This window comes from Haliotis rufescens, unplaced genomic scaffold, assembly GCF_023055435.1.
Source record: "Haliotis rufescens isolate VD_foot unplaced genomic scaffold, xgHalRufe1.0.p SCAF_7, whole genome shotgun sequence".
NCBI lineage: Eukaryota > Metazoa > Mollusca > Gastropoda > Lepetellida > Haliotidae > Haliotis > Haliotis rufescens.
Window position 1 is genome coordinate 49,623,982 of NW_025964361.1, and position 25,939 is coordinate 49,649,920.

At 39.5% G+C, this 25,939-nt stretch overlaps 1 protein-coding gene across 5 annotated transcripts in view; it reads right to left on the reverse strand.

The window, feature by feature from the left end:
• Window positions 1-20,960, reverse strand: part of LOC124110478 (centrosomal protein of 135 kDa-like) — a 46,455-nt gene extending 25,495 nt beyond the window's left edge. For 2 of the 5 annotated variants that reach the window (XM_046469860.2, XM_046469859.2), the window contains exons 1-4: window positions 20,824-20,960; window positions 18,728-19,061; window positions 16,789-16,956; window positions 14,946-15,172 (exon numbers count right to left, since the gene is read on the reverse strand). In XM_046469860.2, coding sequence (XP_046325816.2) covers window positions 14,946-15,172; window positions 16,789-16,956; window positions 18,728-19,043 — 711 coding nt within the window. In that variant the 5' untranslated portion in view covers window positions 19,044-19,061; window positions 20,824-20,960. Of the gene's footprint in view, window positions 1-5,396; window positions 5,547-5,756; window positions 5,945-14,945; window positions 15,173-15,968; window positions 15,993-16,788; window positions 16,957-18,727; window positions 19,062-20,823 lie in introns of those variants that run through there. The other 3 variants (XM_048387479.1, XM_046469862.2, XM_046469863.2) reach the window with 3 other exon arrangements.
• Window positions 20,961-25,939: the final 4,979 nt, after the last annotated feature.

Here is a 25,939-nt window from a genome sequence, read left to right on the forward strand (position 1 = left end):
CCCTGTCAGTAGTATACTACCAGCCGACGAAAGCCACTGTATTACAATGAACACACTGGTTACCAGGGTTAATGCAGTATTAGAAATTGGCACTAGTCCTGTAGTCCTTGCCAAACTGCCCAATAGTTGAGGTATCATAAGGATTAGTAGACATTTGTCATTTCTAAGGGCTTTGCTACATGTTATCATTGTAAGGACTAGTGGACTGAAAATGTTAGTTTCTACCGTTGGTTAATGATGGGTTTTTCAAAATTTAAGTACTGCCATGTTTGTTCTAAAATGTTCAGCAATATTCCAGTTATGTGACAGCAGTCTGTAATTAATCAAGTCTGGAGCAGACAATTCAGTGATTGACACCATGAGCACTGATCTACACAATTGGGATATGAAGACATGGATCATCCAAATTACTGAACCTGACCAATTGATCCATTTAGTCATCTCTTCCTTGTATATTTTGCTGGGGACCTATATTCTGACCTAACATACTTTGAGTACCAAGAACTGGTGTATGTGCACTAGATCAAGCTTTGTGATTGGCCCATCTTAGGGAGCAATAACCACGCTTTGTATTAACTTGACACTCTATATAGCCTTTCATCACACAACTGCAAGACTGCAAGAACAGAGACATTTTCATCAACAAACTTACAATGATGACTGAATATTAATATAGAGCACCAGCAACACAGAGTGAGTGAGTGAGAATGGTTTTTCCCCGCTTTTAGCAAAATTCCAGCAATATCATGGCGGAGGACACTGGAAAATGGGCTTAACGCATTGCACCTATGTGGGGAATCAAACCTGGGTCTTCGGCGTGATGAGCCAACGCTTTAACCACTAGGCTACCCCACCACCCCCAGCAACACAGAGCCAACGATGTTTGGGAACAATCAGGTCATGATTTGTGATGACTAAAGTACTTATTACATGGGTAAGATAAAAGCAAATGCTATCCGATGGCACTATTTTGATTTGGATCTTAACTTACCCTGATAGTGGGGGCTTCAACCAAGGGGTCATTTTATACTTGTTAATACACGGTAATTATATAACAATTGCTTTCATGCAAGGGTGGTTTCCTGAGCAGGAGAGTCAGAACAATGAATATACAAATCCTAACATGTTTACCCTCTTCCTAAAACCTGAAAGGTCAACTTAAGGCTGCTCCAGAGAGATCAGCACCGACTCACAAGCATCATCACATTCACCTGTTTCTTGTCTTCATCCGACCGCTATACAAGTCACACTTTTTTTCTCAATTATTATACATAGCAGCCTAAAAACACCCATTTAGCTAAAAAAATCCATCCCTAGATCACACAACATATATTTTTTAAGTCTGTCCAAACTAAGGCTGAAACAACAGCCTTATCACAAAGCCTATAGATTACCTAGTAATTCTTTGGCTGCTTTTTATGTCAAGCATATATCAGATCAGTTACAACTGTGAAATAACAGTCTCAAAACACCCATTTAGCTGAAAAAAACCTAACATCCTTACTTCACATAACGTTTATTTTTTAAGTCTGTCTAAACTCAGGCTGTTGTTACAGCCTTATCACAAACCCTATAGATTACCAAGTAATTCTCTTAAAAGGGCATTCTCTCTGGCTGCTTTTTAGGTCAAGCATATATCAGATCAGTTACAACTGTGAAATAACAGTCTCAAAACACCCATTTAGCTAAAAAACAAAACATCCTTACTTCACATAACATTTATTTTTTAAGTCTGTCCAAACTCAGGGTGAAACAACAGCCTTATCACAAACCCTTCAGATTACCTAGTAATTCTCTTAAAAGGGCACTCTCTCTGGCTGCTTTGTAGGTCAAGCATATATCAGATCAGTTACAACAATTTATCAATAAGAGCTACAAACTTTGCTCTCACATCCTAACCCTGAAGTGTGGCTCCACGATCTCAAGTCTCCAGGGGCTCCTCCAGAGCAGTGATCAATAGACAGGTAAGTCCGCCCTGTCTCCACGATCGATACACTAGTTATCCTTTCAGCGCCTAGGCTTTCATCTTACAAAACCTCTACACGCCATGACATGGTGAACATGTCTATGTAGAAACTGTCTCAATAATTAATTCATATCTGTTCAGGGGACTGGTATTGATTTGAAATATGTTCAATCTATTATTGACAAAATGGGGTTAAATAGGATCAGATAAAACACACGGTGTCTCAAGTAGGGAAAGTGTTGAGTCAGCAGTATACATGGTATACGAGAGGTAGATCCTACCTGGGATACTTAAAAGAACACTGGTTGGTTGGCCCTGGGGAAGGTTTGAAGGTAGACCTTCATTGTGCATTGTAATATAAAACAGAAAAATAGTTAAAACCTGCTTAAAACAATACTGGTATGTTAGCCCTGGTTGTCAGTGGTTAAGGTCTGGATGCTGACCATATTTTTACAACACTTTTAGCAATATCCCCACAGAGATAGGCTTCAAACATTGCACCCATATGGGGAATCAAACCCACCCCCTTAAATGCTCTTGTCACCCCTACTGCCCGACTTGTCTTAGAAGTTAGTGATGAAAGTCAAGGTCATGTTCCTATACAAGAATGAAATACATGTACTCATATCCTCTGCCAATATGACATGTCCGGTTGTGTGTAAGGCAAGAATTATTGTACGGTTTTCAAGATCTGCTACAGAAATGAGCACTACCTCCAAGATAAGTCTAAGTCAAAGTCCTTGCCATGTAAACTCGAAAAATAAATTTTAAAAAATCCCAAACTATCAAAAGGCACCACTTTAGAACTGGAGATATCCATATGCCAAGTTTGGTGAAGACATATTGTTTGGTTTTCAAGATCTGCTCCAGAAATGAGCGTTACCGCCATTTTCAATCTAAGTCAAAGTCCTTGACATGGAAACTTGAAAAATATATTTTTTTTAAATCCCAAACTATCAAAAGGTGCCAGTTCTCTACTAAACCTATCTATGTACCAAGTTGGTTATATCTTTCCACGTGACAGAGGGACAGACAGCACCCATTCCTGTATCCTCCCCCTTCCACCTCGTGGCGGGGACGGACGGACGGACAGCACCCATTCCTGTATCCTCCCCCTTCCACCTAGTGGCAGGGATAATGAATGGGATGGCAAGGGCCTGGGACGTCCCCTCACTTCCACCACTCACCACCATTATTTAACAACATGTTTGTATCAATAATACTCTCCTCTGCATGTCACTATGCTGGTCTGACACTGCAGGTAACTTGACAAGAAACAGAAATGAGCAGCTCAACATACATCCTCAGTATTCACCTGAAGAAGGGGCACGAAGTAGCGCTGAAACGCTGTCACAAAGAACAACAAAAGAAAGTTGTTATCCATATCAAGTTCCTGTCTTTATCGAATGAGAAGTTTTACAGATAACTTTACTGGAAACACATCCTGGTGCCGTTGTACAAAGTGATCTTAGCCGGTGATCGTAACTCCCATACCTTAACATAGACTTACGACTGTCGTAGTGCTAAGGTTGTTTTGTACAACGGCAACCTGTACATTACCCCACTTAGTCATCACTAGCCTGAAGCCCAATACTAGTAAATATTCACTCAGGCTAGTAAACATATGCATAAGTTATTTGAGAGACAATTCGACTGAAAACAAGAATGCATGTTCGGGGCAGTAAAAGATGCATGTCCTACCAGAATGTATTCCAACCTATAGCTGTTCCTGGTCAACACACCTTCAGGTTGAACTGATACAAGCCTACAGCAGAGTGAACCACGCACCTAGTGATAACCCACACCTGAAGTATCCGGTATTATATGTGTATAGCCTACCTGGACCACCTACTTAATTAGCACAGGTGACTATTGTTACCTGCCACTAATGCACATAACGGTTACCTTAACGAGGTGCCAAAATAAATAGACTAATTAATTAGGTGTTTAAGTGATATCAATTGTATCATTAGGTGGCTAATCCAGTTAGGTTAAGTGGAAATATGAAGCAAGTAAATTGCATGTATCCATTACACAGACTATCTTCTTACCTATTTAGTCAGCATTGATGATCATCTAAAAATTCAGTTCGGATTAATTGAACCCACAGATTTCACAATAAAAAGACCCTTTAATCATTATTGTTTTTAAATTAAAAATGTTCTCCAACCCTTCAGGATTTGACACAGTAAAACAAAGAAAGACTCTCATAACTATAATAGGAAAATTACATGTGTGCGAACGAAACTGATGCCAGGCATTTCTATTAAATAAAGACACTGGCTACAGTTAGCCTGTATATTGGTTGGGTCTCCCTAAACTTACCTGTGATACCAGTCATTGAAACAAAATGTTTTTGTGATATCCAATGATATCCTACAGTCCTAAACAAAATCATTACAATGTTGAACCCAAAAAGTCAAGCATAAAGTTGCTTAGATAATGTATTAACTCACTTTCTGCCAGTATCTACGAAAACTTTCTTGGTGAACTCTGGCTATACAGCTACCTGGCAAATATATCATTATGGATAGTTTGATATTAAGTTGGTCATCCATACCGGGTTGTATAAACAGTTGTATCTTTATCGCCTCTATGTGTGGACTTGAGATAAGAGGTATAATAAATCAAGCCTCCACAAGCCCCCTATCAACATAAAGCTACCCAAGGTACTGTAATAGATTGCACTGCTATCCTGGCACAATATTACCTCACCAAATATTTAAAATTTAAAAATCTAGAGCTGTAAGAAATTTCTATCCTCAGAATGTTTTAATAAACAAATTACTGGAAAGCATATAGAACATAAAAGAAAACAGATACATGTCATATTTTGGCAGTGTTGCATTATTTAATATTTTATTCTACTTCTAAGTTAAAGAGACCTGATACTTTCACATTATTACAGTTAATCAGTCATGCAAAGACATACTGACTGTAGTAATATAAAAGAATTTGGTGAATGTAACATATTTTGAATAGTATAGTTTTAAATAAATAAATGCCATATATTATGCATTCTTTACGTGTGACATTCAAACCTGAAATTTCTTTAATCCTATAAGTCTTGAAGATAAGTGACGAAGTTGTTGACTTCCCATTATCAGCGACATAATCCCATGTTCATTATTAACCAGTCTAAACCTATCTCAGCCCGATAGCGGCAATTTTCACCTGTACCGACACTAATACCCACAGGGCATCAATTTAATTACAGAACAACAACAGATCTCGTTATCACCAAACAGCTTTGTTTCATCTGCCGTTACAATCGTGCCAGCAGACACAACTGCCAATTACAACCATAGAAGCAGTGACTCTACGAGAAACCAGTCCACACGCGAGTCAGGGATGAGTGTACTATCAATACCTGTCAACTGGTCAATATATGACAATAGCACCACGGGGGAGATACGACAGTTATACTAACCTCAGAGATAACAGTTGGCCATGAGTTGGATGAGCCGTGACAGTTTAAATACACTTGTTCCACCCCAACAATTTCCTCAGACAAGCCTTGACTCGTGATAGTATCTGCAAACACTCTACGCCAAGTTCACTTGAGCTTCGCGCCAATTCATGACTTCAAATCAGACAGCCCATGTGTCAAGTCCGAACATGCCTGTCAATTGCCGGGTGTTGTGAATGTATTCTACAGAAGTACAAGAAGCTATTGATGTTATTAACCTTACCAGCAGTATGCAGCCTTGCCATGGCTCCATACACATAAAACAGAAACTTGCAAAATAGTGTGTTGGTGAAATGATAGTAAATGTCACTATTGACCCACCTGATTGAAAGAAATATCCGTGTGGTGTGTGCTAGGTCCCGTGTTGTCCACTCACTGGCGACCCTGATTCAGCAGTGAAGGAGATTTGTTTTAACCTCCCCTGCAGACCAACACGCTCGGTACACCCAATTCTGATCACAAAGTCCCTCCACCTTTGTTGTCACATAACCCTGATAATGCCTAATTAATTCACTTCTTTCTCTGACTGACAGCCGGTTCAATTACCTAGGCCCCGCCTCCATGAATTTTAAGCCAATCAGAGGAAGCCAAGCTCACTTGTTCACTGACCCTGCAGATTGGAATTTGACCTCTCGTGGTTGCTAAGCTTTTAGCGTACATGGCAACAGGTGACTGGAGTGGGGACAGCCGTGTTCAGGTGAAATACCTATTAAAAACAACCCTATCATCGCAGTCTGGATAAGATTAACACTCTGATCAATAAATAAAATATTTACAAGACCTGCTATTCAGTGAATGTCGCTCAAAGCACCTATGACTTGGGTAACTGTTTATTGTGTGAAGCAAGTTTAAATATCCACCACCTAGTTGTGCCTGCCAGAACAGGCAGCAGTTCTGGAGGCAAAATTGGACTTCAACCCAGCAGTATATTTGACAGCAATGAATGGCTGCAGACACTTATGGTTGACCCCAGGCTGAGAAAGCTTTAGATACGGCACAAAAACTGTGGCAATGAAAGCACTGGAGTGGTTGTAAGGTGTATGTTAATTCTTGGTGATATCAAAGCAAGCTTCACAGAGATTTTCACACCAACAAAACATGGTGATCATCAAAGGGAAGGGCAGAAACCAAAGTCGCGATAAACCTAATATTTTTTCATGACCTGAAGTTAATTAGTAGACACTGATTCAAGCCCTTTTCAATGTAGCATGTCGATCAGAAAATCATGTGAAGAAGGAATTACTCCTACAATGGGGTTGATACATGGATACATTTAAACATACACATGTTGCCGTTCTACCTCCTTCACAATCACCAGAGTTCTAACAAGCAGTGGACAGCATCGACTGATGTCACCATTGTTGGGTCTTAAACACTACCTTGCTTAAAAACAAGTCATAACATCTTATGTTAACTGGCAAATCAGGGATGTATCGAGGATTCCATACTAAGTGCCCCTTGCGAGCAAACTGGGAAAAAAATAATCTGGTGTTTAAAACTGTGACTCTTAAAATGTTGTTTGCGTGTGTTAATTCAGTGGTATTTTAACTCTGCATTTTAATATTGTTTTTGATCTTACAACACAACACTAAGCAGAAACCTCTTCTACCTTATGTATTGGTCCTGTTATTTACCTCTACAAAGTCATAACATTCGGCCTAACCATATTAATATAAAATGGAAAACTTGCAATCCAAACTTAGGAATATTTACTGACACTGCTGAAGATTTGTTGCTAAATATCGCCTCTGAGAAGGGCTGGATAAGTCCCTGTATATACCTTCGGTTTGAATATTAAATATTTTTGTTCCATCTTATCGCACACATATGAAGATCGCTATTATCAAAAAGGTCTAAAATAGAATGATCACATTTATTCAGTCGCTAGATATGACAATCCAAAATAGCTCCTAACATCGTCTACTTTCCTGTTACCATGGTAATCCCCATAAACAGTGCATTGAATAGAGATTTAATGAGGGTACATAATATCCTCTAATATGTAGTGAGATATAGACTTAATTAGTCTTGACTCTAATTAGCCGCACCATCAGGAAATAACAGCCACACCACAGAGCTTCTAATTAATAATCCCGCTAATCAATAACACAGAAATATAATAGAAACTGGAGAACCATTCAGATCTCAAATTACCTTTCAACCAAATCCACAATAAAGCCTGTTCAATTATTCATCCATGTTTGATATTTCAACTTAACAGAACAGCTACTGGAATGAAAGATTTTGTTGTTTGTATAAAAAAAATATATAAAGTCAATGTCTTAAGATAAGTAAAACAATTCCAAAAGTCAATTATTTCAAGTTGGTCGTATAGCAAAACAAACAGTTTAAAATAGTTTACTTTTGACACCAGCCTGATATTAAGCAGTATATATACGCCAGTACATTCAAAATTGAAATTGGGATATTTTGCTTCTTGAAAGTCTCCTCTCCCTACCGGCCACTATAAAGTGTCCTAGAAACTCTCAGACCTTACAGCACATTCCCCTCCCAACTACACCTCATGGGAATTAGAAGTCAAGACAAATTTTATTCTGACTTCAAGTCAGCTAAACTACACACGAGCAAAGCCGCTAGCCATACAAACAATCACTTATTAGCCTGTGGGCTTCGGTCATAAATTACCCCCTGTCAATAGCCATGTTTTGCCTATTGAAAGCAGCTAAGCAATTGCTCCTACATAAAGCTTTTCTGCTTCGAGAACAGCGTCAAGTTGAATTCTTCTGCATATAGACCCAGGATAACTCCAACCTATGACTTTGTGAAGGGGTTGTGAAACTTGTGATTTTGTTTATATGGGCAAGGTACATTGTGTGTAATCTGCTGTACCTTCCATAGTGTATATATTGTCATTCTCAAGTGGTCACAATGTCCTGATTCATGCAGTTTATTACTGGGGCTAAGGTGTTTTTTCATTATTGGTTTACGGATCCACCAACAGTAAAAATCAGAAAAGAAGAAAATAATTTTTCTCAATATATTATTTTTATATTACCGCCTTGTCTGAAAACCCCTATTTAGCAATAAAATATATCACAAACGATTTTCATGGATGTTCCGACACAAGATATTAAACTCACCACGACAGCATGTTAAAATAATGTTCAGGATTTCGGCCATCATGCCACTGAATCATAATTATTTATTTTTTTAATACCTATTGACCATACGTTTACACAAAAGACAAAAAATATTTAGGAGGTGCTTTTTTTTCGACCACTGACTTCAAGTTATGGGAGAAAAATATCTGTAAACCAATATAAAAAAAAGAAGACCTATAAAGAAATTAATAGTTTTTGTTAACAAGCAGTATCAGACATGAAAGTATTTTTTTCCCTCTTTAAGTGCAGTGTGTTTAACACCCTGCTGAAGAGCACTTCATTTTACTGCTTTACTGTGGGAAGAACACTCTGAGTGATGCATGTTATTAGGGTCTTATGTGATGCAGAAACTGCATCCAGTACGCACAAATGTTTGGAATGGCAGCAGAAAAATATAAATTGCGTCAAGAGGGACACACAATAATATTCATTGTACCAAACTTTTGACGTTGGTTCATACACAGGACAAATCTTGTATTCCAACCCACAACCTATACAACACACAGTTGGGTATATCTTATCATATTCAGAAAAGCGCCCACGAATGTTATTTTGAAACACCTTTAGTCATGCCCCTTTTCATGCACCTGTTGTGGAGGGTGATCATTGCTGATCGATGACATAGATCTATAGACACAATGGGACACAAATATTATAGTGAAAATATTTGCATGTGAGGTGAGGTGAAATTGGGTTTAACGTCGCGTCAAAGATTATTGCACTTATATTGCGACGTGCATGCAGGTGTGTGTGTGTGGCTGCTTGTACTAGTCCGGACTGATGCCGATTTATAGTGCTAGCCCACTGAGATACCATGGCGCAGTTTAACATGAATACCCCACTCAGACACAGTATACTGACTCCGAGCCGACCAGTCCTTGTTTTAGCCCCTTAATGCCGAGCGCCAGACAGGGTAACAACAAGTACCATCTTTTAAGGTCTTTTGGTATGACGCGGCTGGGGATCGAACCCTGGACCTTCCGCTCTCCGGTTGGACGCTCTACCATTAGACCACGGAGGCGGTTGATTCGTCTCAAAAGATCCAGTCATGTCCTTTATTGCCTGTAGTTTCCAGAAACTATTTGTCATGGATTAAATTTAAATCATCTCTTTCCATTTTATAAATGGAACTATGTGTACTTGATGATGGCTCCAACACAGGGTAACCAATCAATCATCGATAATTATTGGCAATCAAAACATCACTACATTGTTCAATCCACATTCTAAATTAGCAGCATTGTGTCAATGTATCATCACTCCAAAATATCATCACTGACACTGACTGATATGTCTTCATTATGCAGTGACAGTGAATAGATGCAAGTGGCCTTAATCTCAACACTGATTGACCAGTCTTCCTGTTTACCGTTTTTTTACCAGTAAAATTAGGCTTGGACCGGCTTGGACTGCCAGTCCCTGTGGACCGGCAAATAACATACCTTATAAATCTTTGTTGAACATCAGCAATATTCATATAAGCATATTTTTGCACCAAGTCAGCTTGTCTGTTATAGTCAAGGTTTCCCCTTTGTCTATTTTTAGAGCAAGGAAATAACATTTTGCTTTACTTTGAGCAGAGACCATATATCGGTATATGGTCTCTGCTTTGAGGTTAAACACATATTTTTAGCAATTTATGCCCCGTTCACATGCGCCTCTATACATATGTGTGTATATTTGCATACATTTGCATCATGTCTGGAGCAGATCCAAAGGTAAATGTAAATTTGCACTGTGTGTATATGTTGCAATGTGAACGTTTGTGCCAATGTCAGCGGACGATCAAATTAATATACTCACGACCAAAAGAAACGTGAACCATAGAATCATATAGAGAAGTATGTACGTCAAGAAGAGATGTTTCTAATGTGTACCACTTAATGACAAATCTAACAAATCAAATCAGTCAAATGTTACCACAAAGTATCTTTATCTTTATCACGATATGCTGCACTTGTTTCCAAACATTACACGCTAATCCTGCAAAAGACAAATGGTGCATCGCAAGTAATGGATCTATGACGTCACTTGTGATGCTTTCATGCGCATCGGTTCACACAGCATACCAGTATATTCGTTTGTGCATCGAACCCATCTAATATTTTTTGAATATGAGTAATTCTTCATACATAAACCAACATGTCCAGTAGTCGCGTTTCTGTTGTTGGTGAGTATATATTTGTTGATTTGCCCACACCAAACAAATTGTAAACAGTTCTGTATTCTGAAGTTGCCAACTTTTATGAGTTGGGCGGATGGTGTTTTCCTTTTTGTTTCAAGTAGTCAAAACTGTGTGTACAATTTAAATCAAAAACATGTTGCTTCATGTGAAGATTTTCGGTGAAGTAACTCTCATCTCATTCAACTTTGATCGGAAAACAACCTGTCATATGTTTTAAGTCATGAACAGACTGACGAATGTGTGCTTTACACCATTTACATACTTTATTTACACACTAAGATGCTTTTCATGTGAACGCATAGTATATGCACAATTACACACGTATGTATAGCTGCACGTGCAAAATGACTAACGTGAGTAAATGTTGCGCACGTGAACGGGGTATTATACCCCGTTCACATGCACCTCTATACATAGAAATACATACGTGAGTATACTTGTCATGTAAACACGTTTACTCGTGTGTATATTTACACCAGGAGCAAATTTGCATCAAGTCTGGAGCAGGTGCAAATGTAAATTTGCACCGTGTGTATATGTTGCAATGTGAACATTTATGTCAATGTAAGACGATGATCTGATTGATATCTGTTCTTTTGTCAACACCAAACAAATTGTCAACAATTGCCAACTTTTAGAGTTGAGTGGATAGTGTTTTCTTTTGGTTTCAAGGACTCAAAACTTTGTGTACAAATTAAAACAGATGTTGCTTCACGGGTAAATTTTCGGTGAAGTAACTCTCATCTCATTCAACTTTGATTGGAAAACAACCTGTTATATGTTTTAAGTCGTGAACAGCCTGACGAATATGTGTGCCTTACACAATTTACATACTTTATTTACACACCTAAGATGTTTTTCATGTGAACGCATTGTAAATTTACATATACACACGTATGTATAGTTACACATGTGTAAAATGACTAATGTGCGTAAAAGCTGTGCATGTGAACAGTGTATTAGTCTTAGTCTCGGAATATTAAACAGAAAAGAGAAAATTGTGACTGTATTTTTGTGTGAATGACACGTTGATCTAACTAAAAAACTTCAGAGATGACGTCAGTGCACTGAACATGATGTTGAAAGAATTATAACCAGATCAGTTTTTTTGCTGAAGTTGGGACTGACAAAAATAAGGGTAGGGGTGGGGGGAGGAGGAGGAGAGAACTGGTAATTGTTTCCACTAAGACTGGCAGTACAAAGCCAGTGGGAACACTGTTGATTGGTACACAAAAGCAGAGATATCTCCGACACCAACTTGTGAACCAGTTTGAAAGAGTGTAGCTACAGATGCTGTCACAATTTAACAGTCTTTGTCATAACCCTAATGTTGAAAAATATAGAATTAGCATGTATACTTGGGTCCTATTATTTGAGTAGTAAGAAGTACGTCCGGTCACCTCACTCATAACCCTTGTATTATGTATTACCGTATTCGACGCAATAAGCGCCCACAGCGATATTTGCTAATATATTGGCTTGTGAACAATCCCAATTAGCACCCCTTCCGATTGATCAATGTACACAAGACTTATTTATTCGTTTATAATATGCACTCATGCATGTGTTATATGCACCCTTAATTATGGGCAATTAAATTCTGGATAAATATATCTGTCGTGTATAATACACACAGACTTCTATTTTGTATCATTTCAGGCTGTCAGCACAACCCACGAAATTTACAATCTTTCAACTCTGGTTTTTTTTCTCCAAAATTTTATTTTAATAAGAGCCCCCTATTTCAAATTTTGAGAGCGCCCTGGGTGCTTATTACGTCGAATATGGTAATGTGCCACTGTGATCATGAGGACAGACAAAATGCGCCGTTTCGATACTAAAAAGGTTAGATTTTAAGGTGTGTAAGAAACAGATAACTGCACTTGTGCCTGTCAGATATAATTTATCTTACAACTCGTTGTTTCAAATCTTATCTTGCCTTCACACATTTGATATGTTTTGAAACAACTCAATGGAAGATAAAAGGTATCTGACAGACACTCGTGTAGTAACCTCTGTTTAACATCCTATGGTATGACATCACCAGGGTATCAAACCACGGACCATTCGCTCTCCAGGCAGATGCTCTATCCACTACACCATGTAATAGTTTAAATATGATGATGATGATTAAGTTACATCAATTCAAATAATTATTATTCAACATACTCAAATCATTGTGTACATAATTTTGACACCTAATTTACACTGTCATCCAATCAAAAGACAGAAAATTCCCCCAGGGGTATATATAGAGAATACCACACCTATACTATTGAGGAGGAATATCAGGTATGAAGTCGCTAACATCTGTCATAAAATAAAAGTTACAGAACCCTTTTCATAATCATTGAAATATAAGTGCCTGATGGTGCATACCAACTGTGAAGGTCAAATTTCAGCAAAATGCCCTCACTGTACAACTCGTGTTATTCTGGGATAAGCTGAATAGCAATCGTGCCTCTCTCATAGACATTTTCGCGACCGGGTTCTGTCTTAGCGCAAACAGGCATCCCTAAAACAATTGTCAACTCGTTGCGTAATGGTTCACATATATTTCCTCATATATTATATATATTCCAGATCCAATTTAAAGCACATCAGGACGTGCAGAATTATACAGTATAATTGAACACATTTAACTGTGTCTTGGGTATATTTTTTGATGCAAGACACATGTAAAATCAAATATTACTTCTCAGGGATTATTTGATGAAGAACTTGAAATCATAAGCGCATTCTGATTTGTTTGCCGCATTGTTGCACATAACATTCATTGATAGGGGGACGAGTCTTCTTGCAGGTTGCGAGTGGTGATGAATGCCACTTTCATTGTGGAACTAAATGATTTTCAGGGAGCTTCAGTCAACTTGTTCAACTCAGTGGTAATACATGCAGCCGATGTTTATCGTTATCTTCGAAATAAAATACTTGAATATTATTGGTGAAATGGTGTTTTCATTAACTTCATTGTACCCCGCTACAGCAAAGTACAACTGGAATGAATTGTAGTAACTAAGTCGTCACGACATCCAACATTTTCAATGTGAACTGCACTGTGGGCCGCTAACTTAAAGTCCAACTGAATGGTGTTGGGATTTGACGTCAAGTTCAACTGGTTCGCTATGTCACACAAGTACTCTACAGTCTTAACACAGGTGTCGTCGGTTTTGTTCATCCAGAAACAGTAGACCAAAGCCAATGTGAGTAAGAGATCTAATCACAAACTCACTAACTCTTTTCCACAGTTGAACACTATGCGCAAATATATTTTTACGCATTTTAGGTTTGAAATTATCCTGCATATTTTATTGGAAACAATAAAAATTGACTTAAAATAATTGAAAAATGTACTCTCCTGGTAGGACGAGCATTCGTTCAATTCTTTCTCGCCCTACACATGCTGCCACTCGTCAATACGAGCGGAAGAGTGGACTGTTAGAGCCCTGCTAGTAAAATTTGAAATGTTTCATTCCCGAGCCAACACCGAATCAATGATGAAAAGATCTGGGCATGTCTAAGGGAAACAACTCTGTTCAGCAAACTGCAGAGTCAGCCCTCAGTGATCAAGACATAAGGTGATTCACTGTCTGTGCGTACATACGTGCATGTTGGTGGTCTTTGACTTTACTCCCTACATTCAAACACTGAGTCAGACTCTAAGTGCTTTCGAAATTTCAAAAAGGGGGATTTCTTGGCCATTGAGACTTGCTCCTATATTATCTTAATACAGTATTTGTCTAAGGACCCCTAAATCTTTAACTGTTAACGTTAGGCTTACTGTATTCGATGTAATAAGCACCCAGGGCGCTCTCAAAATTAGAAATAGGAGTCTCTTATTAGAATATTATTTTGGCGGAAAAAAACCAGAGTTGAAAGATCGTAAATTTCATGGATCTTGCTGACAAACTGAAATGTTTATATACGACAGATATATTTTCCAAGAAATTTAATTGCCCATAATTAAGGGTGCATATGGCACACGAGTGCGCTTTATACACGAATAAATAAGTCTTGTACATTGATCAATCGGAAGGGGTGCTAATTGGGATTGTTCACTAGCCAATATATTAGCAAATATCGCCGTGGGTGCTTGTTAGAGCGGGGCGCTCATTACGTTGATTACGGTATACTAAGGACCAATGACTTTCACGCTCAATTTCAAAGAACTGCTAATCATAAGTATGATGAAATGTTGCCTACCTGTTGCCTGAAGGTCCTGATCTTCCTGTCCATGACGTCCTTCTCATCCTGCAGCGTGCACACCTCCTCCTCCAGGTTGGCGATGCGGGTGTCGGCGACCTGGAGCAGGTCAGCCACGTACGGGTCATCCGGGGGAGGGACATTGAACCCTGAACTCTCGGCTGATGGGACGGTCAGGTCGATCTCCATACGCTGCCGACGGAATGGAATGGTCTTCTTTCTACCGCCTACAAATTGAGTTGACGTTGTTTGTGTTTACAACAATTAGTGTTCTTTGAAAGAAAAAACAAAGTCATTTGCTTTGTTTTTATTTTGTCATCAACAAGTGTTCAGTCACCTTATTTGTATTTCCAGTATCAAAGACAATTGCCAAGTCCTAGCAGATGCCACACTGCTATCTCACACCTATTGACAATGATAATCATCTTTGAAACTAGTTTTTACTCTGTCTGGTATGATTCATAAAACATTTCTTACCATTTTGTCCTTTGGCATCGCTAGCACCCTTTGGGTGTGATCATTATTAACATGTGCAACGTCAAAAGGAAAATTGCACCAAGCTCAATAGCAGGTAGCATCTTACATTATTTATATCTGCATATATATAAATGGAGTGTGTACAACATTGTGGATGTTCCAGAGAAGTATCTGGAGTTGACAACAAAAAGACACCTACCTGGAGTTTGTACATCAGCATGGTAGTTCTAGAGACACACCAGGTGTTGTACAACAACAAAAAGACACCTACCTGGAGTTTGTACAACAGCGAGGATGTTCCAGAGCAGGAAAGAAAAGACACCTACCTAGAGTTTGTGCAACAGCATGGAAGTTCTAGAGACACACTTGGAGTTTGTACAACAAAAAGACACCTACCTGGAGTTTGTACATCAGCCAAACACCTACCTGGAGTTTGTACATCAGCCAAACACCTACCTGGAGTTTGTACATCAGCCAAACACCTACCTGGAGTTTGTACATCAGCCAAACACCTACCTGGAGTTTGTACATCAGCCAAACACCTACCTGGAGTTTGTACAACAGCGTGGTAGTTCTAGATACACACCTGGAGTTTGTACAACAGCATGGTAGTTCTAGATACACACCTGGAGTTTGTACAACAGCATGGTAGTTCTAGATACACACCTGGAGTTTGTACAACAGCATGGTAGTTCTAGATACACACCTGGAGTTTGTACAACAGCATGGTAGTTCTAGATACACACCTGGAGTTTGTACAACAGCATGGTAGTTCTAGATACACACCTGGAGTTTGTACAACAGCATGGTAGTTCTAGATACACACCTGGAGTTTGTACAACAGCATGGTAGTTCTAGATACACACCTGGAGTTTGTACAACAGCATGGTAGTTCTAGATACACACCTGGAGTTTGTACAACAGCATGGTAGTTCTAGATACACACCTGGAGTTTGTACAACAGCGTGGTAGTTCTAGAGACACACCTGGAGTTGGTACAACAGCATGGGAGATCTCGAGACACACCTGGAGTTTGTACAACAGCGTGGTAGTTCTAGAGACACACCTGGAGTTGGTACAACAGCGTGGTAGTTCTAGAGACACACCTGGAGTTTGTACAACAGCATGGTAGTTCTAGAGACACACCTGGAGTTTGTACAACAGCGTGGTAGTTCTAGAGACACACCTGGAGTTTGTACAACAGCGTGGTAGTTCTAGAGACACACCTGGAGTTTGTACAACAGCGTGGTAGTTCTAGAGACACACCTGGAGTTGGTACAACAGCGTGGTAGTTCTAGAGACACACCTGGAGTTGGTACAACAACTAGGCACCTATCTGGAGTTTGTACAACAACCAAACACCTACCTGGAGTTTGTACAACAGCGTGGAAGTTCTTCTCCTGCAGACTGAGGATGCGATCTGCCTTCTCCCGAGCATCCTTCTCCAGCTGCCGAACCTTGTGCACATACTGGTTGTTGAGGAACTTCAGGTCCGCGTTCTCGTGCTCCAGCTTGCGCAGAGAGGCCTTCAGCTCTAACAACAGACATTCTCACTGTAAAACCTTGCCTTCAGCTCTAACAACAAATAGTCTCACTGTAAAACCTTGCCTTCAGCTCTAACAACAGACATTCTCACTGTAAAACCTTGCCTTCAGCTCTAACAACAGGCAGTCTCACTGTAAAACCTTGCCTTCAGCTCTAACAACAGACATTCTCACTGTAAAACCTTGCCTTCAGCTCTAACAACAGGCAGTCTCACTGTAAAAACTTGCCATCAACTCTGACAACAGAAAGTCTCACTATAGAACCTAACCAAAACGCTACAGAAACAAACCATTTCAGCTGAGCACCGCCTGAGATCTTGTGATAAGATACCAGGGCTCGAAAAATCCACTTGTCTGCTTGTATTTACGAGTTGCAGCATGTGTAGGACAAGAAATAATTGAACAAATGCTTGTCCTACCATTATGGGAGGTAACTCCATCAGTTCCTGTTCGGTTGTAGTAGCATATTGGGATGATTTAAATATCGTCTGTACCTAAGTATCGATGACACCATAGGCATCAGTGAATCGTTACTGCCCTAACTTCAAATGATACTACGGTATTCAACGTAATAAGCACCCCGCTCTAATAAGCGCCCACAGCAATATTTGCTAATATATTGGCTAGTGAACAATCCCAATTAGCACCCCTTCCGATTGATCAATGAACACTTATTTATTTGTTTATAATATGCACTCGTGTGTTATATGCACCCTTAATTATGGGCAATTAAATTCTGGAAAATATATCTGTCGTGTAAAATACGTACAGACCTTTCTTTTGTTTCTTTTCAGGCTGTCACCATAAATCACGAAATATATGATCTTTCAACTCTGTATTTTTTTCTCACCAAAATTATATTCTAATAAGAGCCCCCTATTTCTAATTTTGAGAGCGCCCTGGGCGCTTATTACGTCGAATACGGTAGTTGGAGTGGGAGAAGCATTATGAGTGAATCATATTTTTATAAGCCAGTAACAATCTTTTATCAACATCATGGTTGCATGAATGCTTGTGTCTTTCGCCCATATGTCGGAGGTCAGCAGTGGTTGTAAGATGCAGAGAATTAGGGCTCAAAGGCACTTGCCCATTCAAACACGGGTACCCTGAGGCACTTAAGTCCACCCCATTTCCTTTTATCACCTAAAATGGCCCGCAGAAAAATCTGCCATACAAGGATCTAGACATACTAAGAGGCAACACTTTTGTATCATGGTCGCCCTAACTCTGACAGCAGTGTCCACATATTGTATCATGTACCATATCTCAACCCTTGTGTATCATGTATCATATTGAATCATTTGTGTATCACGTCTGCCAACCTCTGACAGCAGTGTCCATGTATTGGATAATGTACCACCACACTGGTGTACAATGTACCATATCACAACTCTTGTATATCATGTACCACATCACAACCCTTTTGTATCATATGATATACCATGTCATGACCCTTGTGTATCATGTACCATATCACAATCCTTGTGTATCATGTACCATATCACGACCCTTGTTTCATGTACCATATCACAACACTTGTGTATCATGTACCATACCACAACTCTTGTATATCATGTACCACATCCTGACACTTGTGTATCATGTACCATATACTGACACTTGTGTATCGTATACCATATCACAACACTTGTGTATCACGTACCATATCCTGACACCACGACACTTATGTATCATGTACCATATCATAACACTTGTGTATTATGTTCCATATCCTGACACTTGTGTATCATATTAACCTACCTCTAACAACAGTGTCCATGTCTTCCTTCTGTTTAATGAGCTGCAGGTGAATCTCATTGTTCTCCCGCACCAGCTTGGCGTTGTCCATCTTGTACGGCTCCACAGCACCATCAACCTCTTTCGTCTCATTTTGACGTTTGCCAAGTTCCAATTTTGCCGTCTTCAAACTTTCTGTTGTGTGAATAAGATCTGCAAACAGTTTCTCCACAAGTGGGAGTGATTCAATGCCCAGACTTTGCCGGTATCCCAACTGATCCAGTCGGCGTCGAACATTTGTAAACTTCTGCTGCGCCTGAGCAGATGCAGTGGCAGCCATCGTTGTGCCCTCTCCTGCCTGACGTGGAAAAGTAAAACATGATCAGTTACAAATATATTCAGATTCTTAACAAATTCTCATGCCTGTCTGTGAAATAAGATAAACTGTTCCATACAAACCACAATAATAAAAACAAAATATTGGTGCCGCAGTTTGTGCCAAATGTTTTTGCGTCTACTAGTCTGAACTAGCCTAATGTTCAGTAAATAATGTTATTTTTTTACTATTACTTGCAGTTACAAAACCTAACAGAATTTACTAGACTCACTCATTTTACTAGACTGGTCGGTAAAGTCGCAGAGTGGTGTCATTTTTGTTTCTGACAGGTAAGAATTGAGGTGAGGTGGGGTGAATTGGTTTAACGTTGCATTCAAAATAATTGAACTCATAGCGACATGCAGACATTTTTCTTGTCTGGACTAATGCCAGTTTTATAGTGCCAGCCAAATGAGATACCAGGATGCAGTTTAACATGGATACCCTACACAGAAACAGTATACTGAATCCCTGACAACAAGTCCTTGCTTAGAGACCTTAATGTCGAGTGCCAGGCAGGGTAACAACAAGCACCATCTTTTGGTATGACGAGGACGAGGTACTCCGAGCAGAAGCTCTATCCACTTGAAGTTGAACACAGTGGAGTTCGGTAAGAAGTGAATATGCAGTCCTCAAATTTAGCCACTAGCTTAGCTCATATTAGTCCATGTGGTAACACTAAAGTCTGCTGAAAGTGATGTCAAGAGCCATGTTTGGGCAAACAGACTATAAACCTTTTTGGCACCGACTGAACATATAGGTTAATATAATTGTTCTTATTTAAAAATACCCCAGTCTTTTGGAAGCCATGAAGGCCACAGAAGTTCCAATCCTACTCAACGTTAACACAAGTTTGATCAATACTGGTTGTGATCAAATCATTCTGTCAATTAAAAGAATGGTGTAACTAAGCAGAACTATTTCAAGCAACAGCACAAATTTATTTTGTTTGTGGTGATTGGTTGAAATCCCAGATTGTCTTTTTTACTTTTCATATGGCTAATTTCCATGCATACGGTAACAAAAATGAAATGTGGAAAAATTGTTAGCAGAATCATTGTTTACTTGGGAACTAGATCTAGGCTAAATGGCAGTGGTAAACAATCTATTGGCATGATTGGGGCCTGCAAGTTATTAAAATGACTACCATACAATCAAACAGAATATGCAAATGATAAGGGGAATTATGAGTGGATCTTGTATTAGTGTGATATGATCTCAAATAAGTATTAGCCTTGTCCACCATGTCCACGTTTGCGTAGATTGGTATCAACTAGATCGACACAAGGCAACAGTTGTTTGAAGAAATCTCTGATTCTCCATCAGGCCTATAATATTTAAAAGAAAAGGTTTACTCTTGACTGTCACCCAAATTGGATATGTAAGACTTATTAGCTCAGCTACCTATTGCAAAAAAACTGTTGCCTACTGAGAACATCTGCTCATCAGCTGATTATCTGTGGCTAGCGTAACACTAAGTCTACACAACGTACACTTGCGATAGTTTTCATACATCAAGTCATAGTCTCATACATCTAAAGTCCGCACCATCTACTTACTCGATTCAATATGTGCTACGGTTAGAAAATCACGCACATGACATCAAAACAACATATCCTATCGATCTAGAAATTGTCTGTCAGACTCATCCATGTTTGACATTTTGACAGAAACTTCATCATCAAACACTTTCTTATAAATCAAATGTCATTATAGTCCTATCAATCTACTAATTATACAGTACCTCTGCGAACAGAGATGAAGTCAAAAGATGTTGATATTTTCAATGTGCTCCGGTATATTTAGCCATATGATGTTTCACAAAGGCATGTCACAACAAGCCCTGGTAGCATTTGAAAATGGCGCAAGCCTGACCTGTCGGAAGGAACAAAGATTAGAGTTATCTCCCTTACGCAAATCGGCTTTGAGAAAATTATAAATATTATTAGCCAGCATTATTTCAGCCACTACGTGACAAGCACATTAATAACATATCACAACCTGTTCACATTGGACAACACATCAGTTAGATTATTTCGGACTTGTTTTTAAAAATACTTGTATGAGAGCATTAAAACATTTAGACTGGTTCATGATATCAGAGGGTGCAAAACCCGACTATAGATCACCATCAACCACAATTTATATCACCATACTAGGGACCATTAGGACTTAACGGCACCTCTGCCATCTGCACGGTATCCAAGCAGGATTTACACCATCCCTTTAACTGCTGGTGATTGTTGACAAGTTAAGCTGGGAATAAACCGGGCAAATTATAGTATATGTTTGACAATGGCTAAAATGAAACAAGAAATGGTTATTCGATGGTTGTGTATTTGATGCGGGGTATCATAGTTGTGTTTCGTAGCTTAGACTGCAGCGTTTTGTAGACGTAACGTTTGTAATATTTGGGTCAAATCCATTATTGCAAGTGTATGCTTTATTTTGCCCGACGGTTTATGTACAACATAACATATTTTAGGAATATAGGAATATAAGTACTTAGGATGACGTGGCCTTACGTGTGGACACCGTTTTGTGACATCAAGGAGCACGAGCATGGTGCCAACAAACCATGGGTATGTGAAAACGTTCTTAATATATCAGTCACGGCCATACCTTTTGTAATACAGATGTCTGTCACATTCCACTATAGTTTTCTCTTCACAATGACATTTAAAATACATCATCGTGCACATCATCGTGTACATCGGCCCCAGTTGGGTGGAGACTTCATCAACTTGAATGTGATTATGTTGCAGTTCTGTTCACTGAAACACAAGGGGCTGTCGGGTAGCCTAGTGGTTAAAGCGTTCGCTCGTCCCGCCGAAGACCCAGGTTCGATTCCCGACATGGGTACAATGTGTGAAGTCCATTTCACTCACTCACTCCCACCCACCCACTCACCCACCCACCCACCCACTCACTCACTCACTCACTCACTCTCACTCACTGAAACACAAACGATTATAGCTAACTTCTGTTGGTTGACCATGCAGGACAGATTTAAAACGGTTTGGAGAGAAATACTCAACCGGAGCTGTACAGGAAAAGTAATGGCACTTTAGTTTAAGGATGCCAGCTCTTAGAATGCGATTCTTCAGTCAGCTTCTTGGGGTATTTCCCAGACTTTACTGTTTGAAGCAGCTAGAATCTTTGGCGATGATAAAGTTGGACTTTGGGACATAATTTTGAACTTTGTCAATTTGTTTGAATTGTAATTTTATGTTTTAATTTAAAGTGACATGTGATGCATATACATGGAGCCTGTTTATGCAAAGTATAAAATATATTTTAACACGCCTTGAAGTCCAGCATTTCTAGAAGACATTTCTCTACAATAACCATGAAAACGAGACGGTGACATTTCTTCCGAGAAACCACTTATCGCATGCAGTCCTGACTATATTTTACACCAGCTTCAGTGACTATTGACGCAAACCGAAAAATAGGATTTTACGCCGCTTTAAGTAATATTCCAGCCATATCACTGAAGGGAACACCAGAATGGGGCTTCACATATTGAAAACATGTGGGGAATTGAACCTGGGCCTTCGGCGTGACGAACGAATGCTTTAACCTTCACACTACCTTCTGAAATATTGTACATAATATGTATGTGTATGTACTGGTCGTATGCTTTAACGCATCTCTTATTCTACATAGACCTCGGGGGCACGGGTGGCCCAGTCGTCTGAGGCGCCGCGAATCGCTGTGCAGAGAAACCAGAAACCTATTATTGTGGGTTCGAATCCCGGTTCGCCCCAATTATGTTTCTATGTTTGTCAGCACCATACCCGTGCTCGTTGGTTTCACTGAAGTGGTAAACGTCTGAGACATGCATCACTTCGGGCTTTTACTCCCACTTTAAGCTGACGCGCCGTGATATAACTGGAATACTGTTAAAAGCGGCGTTGCAGGGTCTGCCTAATGCCCCAAAGGACGATCAGATATTTATGCTTCAAGCAGAGCCCGGTATGTGGTGGTGATTCGGGCCAGTGAGGGTTACATCCGTTATTGCCTTTAGCATAGATGTCTTATGATATTGGAAATTGGTTTACGTCACTTTTATTTTGGATCTGACTGTTCTGGCGCACGTTGTGCGGCGTGCTACGTCCGTAGTGAACTTCTCCTCAGAAACCACAGGACCACTGAAGCTGAAACTTCCCATACTTGTTCCCACCAATGATGACATTCCACATTTCTTCAAGAAGTTCAAATTCGATTTTAAATTGAAACCGACATTTATCGCAATTACTCAGCCATTTTGGTTCAAAATGTAATGACATTTGGTCGATGTGTAGATAGTAGTTAGACTCAACACGTATGTTCCGTTTTTAGATATTTAAAATTTTGATCTTGATTTGACCTTTACGTTTTGACTATGCTAAAGGCTGAAACCTCTTATGGCCACTACGCAGCCATGTTTGTTCAAGAAGTAATGCAATTTGGTACACGAGTAGTTACTGGTGGGGTTAAATATACATGTTCCGATTTTCGCGATATTTTATTTCTTGACTGTGATTTGACCTTTACACTTTGACCCTGCTCATCAATTCTCTTCCAATACTAAGCCATTTTTGTTAAAAAAGTAATGACATTTGGCAGATGTGTAGTAAGAAGTAGGTCTAAATATATTTTCCGTTTTTTTGTGTGCAATATTTTAAATTTGACCTTGTTATGACCACGCACTTGTATTCTCCAAAAAAGCATATTAGACTCTGTAAATTTTATCTCCTTTGGAATTGAAAAGTTTAACTTGGACATGTTACCTTCATTTTGTATTGATATATATTTTGTTCAAGTCATTAGGTTTTAGTGTTAGTTTTCAGTCCTGAGTATTTATACAGAAAATACCTCAATATTAGAGCTTTTGCTCTGTGGCCATCTTTGTTGACATTTCAATCTGTTGACTATATGTGGAGGTGAGCCACTGTGTTGTGGTACAATTGTTGTTGTTTGTATGAAGACTTTTCGGTGTAAATTCTCACACAGTTGTCATAATATAATTAAGGCAGCACGGGATGCACACATTTTATACAATAACTAAATTTATCAGTATCATAAATCTAGGATGTGAGTTATTAGTTCCTTTCTGATATGTTTATGTTTCCAGGGTTGGCAGGGTCTTCTGATTGGCTGGTGAAGACAAGATGATGAAGCCGAATTGAGCGTTGAACATCCTTTATAATGATCAACGCTCAATACAGTTATTTACCTCTCCAAACTAGATCCATAATTTCTCTCTCACACTCACCCAGACTCTCTACTTGCTAGGGGTTTGGAATTTAAGTTTTTTTCTGGAGTTATCCACTCCCCGATATTGTCACATTCAAAAGTATAATTTTTCAAATTGTCGCCAAGAGCACGCCATTTGTCCTTACTACATCAATGGATACCCAGTCAGAGCTTCACAATTCCAAGTATAAAAGGTTATTTGTTATTCGAGTTAAATCTGTTTGCCGCTGTTGGAATACAACCACCACATCAAGACGTGTCATAACACATATACTCACCAGCAATGTGTGACGTATATAATACAGTATTTCCTCTGATAAGCGCGCGGAGTTTATTCTTTGACTAAAATGACAAATCCGGGTAATGGAGGCGCGGTGGTAATTTGTGATACTTAATATTTCAACTACGGCGTTGCATATGCTACAGTCACAAATAAATTGACGTAAAATATAATTTTTATGTTCTTGAGAGACCGAGCGTGAACTTAGTAACATGAAACTGCAACAAAAGCAGTTTGTGTGAACTATAACATACACTGCGACCCCCGTGCTCCTTCGTGCTCAACGCTTAATGGAGGCCAGTGACAATAAGAAGTCCGACGCTTATTAGAGGAAATATGTCGGACCATCCTTTATTAGCACACCTCAGGTATAGGATATACTCAAGCTGTGTGTATAGCTGAGATACATTAAAAATGGTATTTATGGTTTAATCACACGCATGGTCATATCTAATAATTATACCTAGGTGTTGCCTTAAATTGGTAGCATAATTTCTCTACCGTGCTATTCATGATCCTGAAGGATTGTCGCTTATCTCGTCGAGTTAGACTGTATTAAGTCTCCTGTGGGCGGTCAGTTATGTCGGAGCAAAGTTCTAAATGGTGAGGTGAGGTGAAATGGGGTTTAACATTGCGTCCAAAATTATTGCACTTATATAGCGACGTGTACACACGTGTGTGTGTGGCTGCTTGGACTAGTCCGGACTAATGCCGATTTTATAGTCCTAGCCCACAAAGATACCATGCCGTAGTTTAACATGAATACCCCATTCAGACACAGTATACTGACTCCGAGCCGACTAGTCCATAATGCCGAGCGCCAGGCAGGGTAACAACAAGTACCATCTTTTAACGTCTTTTGGTATGACGCGGCCGGGGATCGAAACCCGGACTTTGCCATCTCCGGGCGGACGCTCTACCACTAGACAACGGAGGCAGTCAAAAGTCCTGACTGATAGTTGTAGACGTTTACTGCCTGTGATGAACCCCATTAAAACTGATATGGTTAAGCAAATTAAGCAAGCAAGTATAATATTCGGGTCTAGTTTGGATTTGAACTCACAACCACAGTATCCGTGGCGATCCGGGGTAGACTAGGTCTTCCGGAACCCATGCTTGCCGTAAAAGGCGACTATATATGTTTGTCGTAAGAGTAGACTAACGGGGTCGGGTGGTCAGGCTCGCTGACTTGGTTGATGCATGTCATCGTATCGTGGATCGATGCTCATGATGTCAATCACTGGATTGTCTGGTCCAGAGTCGATTATTTACAGATCGCCATCATGTAGCTGGAGTATTGCTGAGAGCGGCGTTAATCAACCAACCAACCAACCAACCA